This window comes from Eimeria acervulina, genomic scaffold, assembly GCF_000499425.1.
Source record: "Eimeria acervulina Houghton genomic scaffold, Eah_scaff1243, whole genome shotgun sequence".
NCBI classification, from domain to species: Eukaryota; Apicomplexa; class Conoidasida; order Eucoccidiorida; family Eimeriidae; genus Eimeria; species Eimeria acervulina.
In genome coordinates, this window is record NW_013549333.1 from 1 (window position 1) to 5,000 (window position 5,000).

The following is a 5,000-nucleotide window of genomic DNA, read 5'->3' on the forward strand; positions in this document are numbered from 1 at the left end:
TGCAGTGTGAGTGCGTGTTTGGTGTTGCTGCAGCTGCTGCTGCTGCATCAGCTGCAGCAGCAGCAGCAGCTGCTGCTGCTGCAGCTGCTGCTGCAGGGAGTCATACTTGTGTCTCCTCTATTAGGGGACAGGTAAGAAGAGATCCAGCAGCCAGCAGCTCTGCTGCTTCTACTCTGCGTGAACGAGAGCGCCGGGGCCCCCGCAGCAGAAATGCGAGATGTCTCCTCAGCAGCTGCAGCGAGGAGACATCTGCTGCTGCTGCTGCTAGCTGAGGGTTTGAATCTATTGGGAAGGTCTTGGGGCGGAAGTATCTGCACAACAACACACACCAAACCCTAAACCCTAAACTCTAAACCCTAATACTTCAGTGTCTCCACTGTGCAATCGCTGAAGCCTGAGCTGCCAGCATAAACCCTTAGACATGCGACGGGTTTAGGGTTTAGGGTTTAGGGCTAGGGTTTAGGGTTAGGGTTTAGGGTTTAGGATTGAGGGATTAGGATTGAGCGTCTAGGGTTTAGGATTTGGGCCTTAGGGTTTGGGAGTTTAGGATTTATAGGGTTTAGGAGCTTAGGGTTTAGGGTTTAGGGTTTAGGGTTTAGGGTTTAGGGTTTGGGGTACCTGAGGGTAAAGGCGGTGTGTATAACTAAAATTGAGCTGAGCGCCATGAAGACAGCAGCAACAGGAGGAGAGATTACTAACGATCGTCCAGGCAGCAGCAGCAGCAGCAGCCCTGCTGCAGCAGGAAGCCCTAAGAAGTTAAAGCTGCAAGCCCAAAGGAGACAAACTTTTGCTGTTCTTCTTAATGCCTCTGCTAATTCAAGAAAGGAGACAACACCCCTCAGACTGCAGCAGCACAACAAGGAGACACTTAAAACAGACAAATTATACTTATTCTTTTAATTGTCAGACCCTTCACCCTCCCCTCAAGCACGCTCAGCTAGCCACCTACGTTAACTAGCTAGCTAGCTAGCTAGCTAGTTAACGACTGCTAGTAGCTAGCTATTTGGCTAGCATACTCCTTCGCTAGCTAGCACGATAGCTAGTCAGACAGCTAACTAGCTAGCTAGCTAGCTGGGCAACTAAGCAGGCAGCTAAATGAGTGGGTAGCTCAGTAGCAAGCTGGGAAGCTAGCTATGTAGCTCGCACTACAGCTAGCTAGCTAGTTAGATGGCTAGCTATCCGGATAGCTAGATATGTGGCTAGCTGGGTGTCTATCTACCTACCTAGCTAGCTGTGCCGCTACATATCTATCTATCTACTGAGCTAGCTGTGTAGCTATCTAGCTAGCTGTGTAGCCAGCTAGCTGTGTAGCTAGCTAGAAGTGTAGCTAGCTAGCTAGGTGATGGATAGCTAGCTGTGTAGCTAGCTAGCTAGGTGATGGATAGCGTACTCATTGTTTGCAATTACAACAGAAGCTGCGTTTGCTGCTAAAGCAGCTGCAGCACCAAATGAGAAGGAGACATCTGCACAGGCAAAGGCGGGTGTATCGTTAATACCGTCTCCGACCATAGCAACAGAGCCTTCAGCAGACAAACAAAGACAAGAAGTTTAATTAAATAAGATAATTAATTTAATTTCTTGTCTTTAAATATCTTATTTAATTAAATAATATATTAAACCAAATAAACAAAGATAAATATGTTCATATAATATTAAGTTTAAGTAAATAAATAAAGATTAATAAATAAATATAAACAGTTCAAGCAAATTAACAGAGACAGACAGTTTAATATAATTATATATATTCAATAAACAAAGACAAATAAATAAATATAATAATAAATGCAAATAGAGACAAAGACAGAAAGACCCTTAAAAAGACAGAAGAGAGACAGAAGAAGAAGGAGACTGGCGAAGAAAAACAAATAACACAAAAAGGAGACAGTAAAAGACAAAAGGAGACAGTAGAAGACAAAAGGAGACAAAACGAGACAAAAAGAGACACTTAAAGACAAAAGGAGACAGTAGAAACAAAGGAGACAGAAAAAAACAAAGGAGACAGCAAAAACAAAAGAGACAAAGGAGACAGCAGAAACAAAGGGAGACAAAAGGAGACAGGAAAAGACAAAAGGAGACAGAAGAGACAAGAAATGAGACAAAGGAGACAGGAGAGACAAAAGGAGACAGCAGAAACAAAGGAGACAGAAGAGACAAAGGAGACAGGACACCCAATAGCAACTGATATCCCCAGCAACTGAACACCGAGAAGCAAGCAGCAGCAAGCAGCAGCTGCCGCAGTTCCCCTTGCTGCTGTTGCTTCTGCTGCTGCTAGGAAACCTTGCTCCTGCTGCTGCTGCTGCTGCTAGGAAGCCTACCTTGTTGCTGCTGCTGCAGCTGAGCGATGACGGCTGCCTTTTGTTTGGGGAGAACCTCAGCGAGGACTCTGTCCTGTGGAATGCCTGCTGCTGCTGCTGCTGCAGCAGCAGCAGCAGCAGAGTCTCCTGTGCATAGCCACACATCTATGCCGCGCTGCTGCAGCGCAGCAACAACAGCAGGCGCCTCGGGGTGAAGAGCATCAGTTAGAGCAACGCAGCCTGCAGCAGCACACGAGACAGAAAGCAGACAGATATAAAGAGAGAGAAATAAAGAGAGAGACAGAAGAAGAGACAGATATAAAGAGAGAGGCAGAGGAAGAGACAGGTATAAAGAGAGAGAGAGGCAAAGAGACAGAGAAGAGACATATATATATGCATACGTATATACATCTATATATATATATATGCATACGTATATATATCTATATATATATATATACATATACAGAGCGAGAGAGAGAGAGAGAGAGAGAGAGAGAGAGAGACAGAGAAGAGACAGATATAAAGAGAAAGAGAGAGACAAAGAGACAAAGAGACACAAATAAAGAAAAAGGACAGACAAAGAAACACAAGAAAAGAGACAGAAAGGAGACAGAGACAGCCAGAGGTAGAGACAGAAAAGAAGCAGAGAGCAAGGAGACAGAGACAGAGACAAAAACAAAGAAGGAGACAGCAAAAAGAAAAGAGACAGAGACAAAGAAGGAGACAGAAAGGAGACAGACGCATGCGATCTGTGCTGCAGAAAAGAGACAGCCAGGGGCAGACAGGCAGAAAGGAGAGACTTTAATTATTTGTTTGTTTTTTATTTTTATTTGTTTTTAACATTCTCTAAATATAAATGCAGACAACACCGCAAATATTAAACAAAATAAAACTGCAGCGCGCATATAAATATATATATATATCTATATATATAAATATATATGTATATATATATATATACATATATATGCATATATATATCTATATGTATATAGGCGTATATTTATATATATTTATATATGCTTATGTTCATTTATATTTATCTTTACATATAAATATATATATATATATATACATATATATATATATATACATACATATATATATATATATATATATATATAAAGGTACGCCTACTGACATTTATGCTTGGATACATAAATATATATATATACATAAATACCTATACATAAATATATATATATATATATATTTATATACACATATATATGTATATATATGTAGATTTGCGTCTATATTTATATATGTTTATACATATATACATCTATTAATATTTATACATACATATATATATATATATTTATTTTATATATATATTTATATTTATTTATTTATTTATGTTTAAATATAATTTATAAAAACAAATACCTAATATAACTCCTGCTGCCTGCAACACGACGACTGTGCGCCCCTCGCTCTGATACTTGGCGGCCCACTCCTGCAGCAGCAGCAGCAGCAGCAGCAACAACAGCAGCAGCAGCAGCAGCAGCAGAAGAAGAAGCAGCAGAGGGATGAGGAGACACTTGGGAATAGGGAGAAAGGAGACAGACAGCGAGAGAAGGAGACAGAAAAGAGAGACAAGAGACAGGGTCTAAGGAGACACAAAGACAAACACCAAGAGGAGACAGCAGCAGCAGCAACAATAATTATTTATAATTATATATATAATTATATGTAATAATATTATTAATAATTATAATATATAAACATCTATATCCAAGTCTAACAACAAAAAAGGAGACAGACGGAGACAACACCGATATTATAAAACTCTACACAGCGCACCTTTATGTATATATGTATATATTTATATTTATATACTCGTTATATGTACATGTATAATATATATAATATATAATATAATATATATATGTAGATATATATATATGTATATAAATGTATATATATACATTGGTGTTAATATTTATATGTATGTGCATATCTACAAATATATCTGTATTATATATATATATAAATATAGACACATATGCATATACATATATATATATATATATATATATATATATATACATGCATATACCCGCGATTGCATTTGTCTTTTATTTGTTTTATTTGTTTTATTTGTTTTATTTGTTTTATTTGTTTTATTTGTTTTATTTGTTTTGTTTGTTTTATTATTTTTATTTATTATTTTTATTTTGTTTATTATTTTTATTTTGTTTATTATTTTTATTTTGTTTATTATTTTTATTTTATTTATTATTTTTATTTTATTTATTATTTTTATTTTGTTTATTATTTTTATTTTGTTTATTATTTTTATTTTGTTTGTTGGTTTTGTCTCCTTCCCTTTCTATTTGTGCAATTTCTTTAGTTAGATATATCTGTTCTATTAATATTATTAATTATATCAACACTATTTATTTATTTATTTATTTATTTATTTATTTATTTATTTATTTACTTATTTATTTATTTATTTATTTATTTATTTATTTATTTATTTATTTATTTATTTATTTATTTTGTTTGCTTCACCTGCAGCTTCACAGGTAGCGCAGCTGCTGCTTCGAAGGCCTCTTGAACGCAGCCGCAGTTGGGGCCTCCAGCTTTGCAGCGGCAGGGGCTGCAGCAGCAGCAGCCTACTCCCCTGCATGCACCTTGCTGCTGCTGCTGCTGCTGCTGCTGCTGTGCTGCTCCTGCAGCATATACCATCACCTC

General features: G+C 37.1%; 1 protein-coding gene across 1 annotated transcript in view; it reads right to left on the reverse strand.

Moving 5' to 3' along the window:
• Nucleotides 1-100: 100 nt before the first annotated feature.
• The window catches only part of EAH_00057490 (copper-transporting ATPase, putative), a gene marked incomplete at both ends in the record, with an annotated part of 8,415 nt that continues 3,515 nt past the window's right edge, over nucleotides 101-5,000 (reverse strand). Inside the window, 5 exons of the mRNA XM_013393723.1 lie at nucleotides 101-311; nucleotides 1,391-1,520; nucleotides 2,316-2,534; nucleotides 3,687-3,756; nucleotides 4,926-5,000. The exon at nucleotides 4,926-5,000 is cut by the window's right edge and continues 77 nt beyond it. Coding sequence (XP_013249177.1) covers nucleotides 101-311; nucleotides 1,391-1,520; nucleotides 2,316-2,534; nucleotides 3,687-3,756; nucleotides 4,926-5,000 — 705 coding nt within the window. The remainder of the gene's footprint in view (nucleotides 312-1,390; nucleotides 1,521-2,315; nucleotides 2,535-3,686; nucleotides 3,757-4,925) is intronic.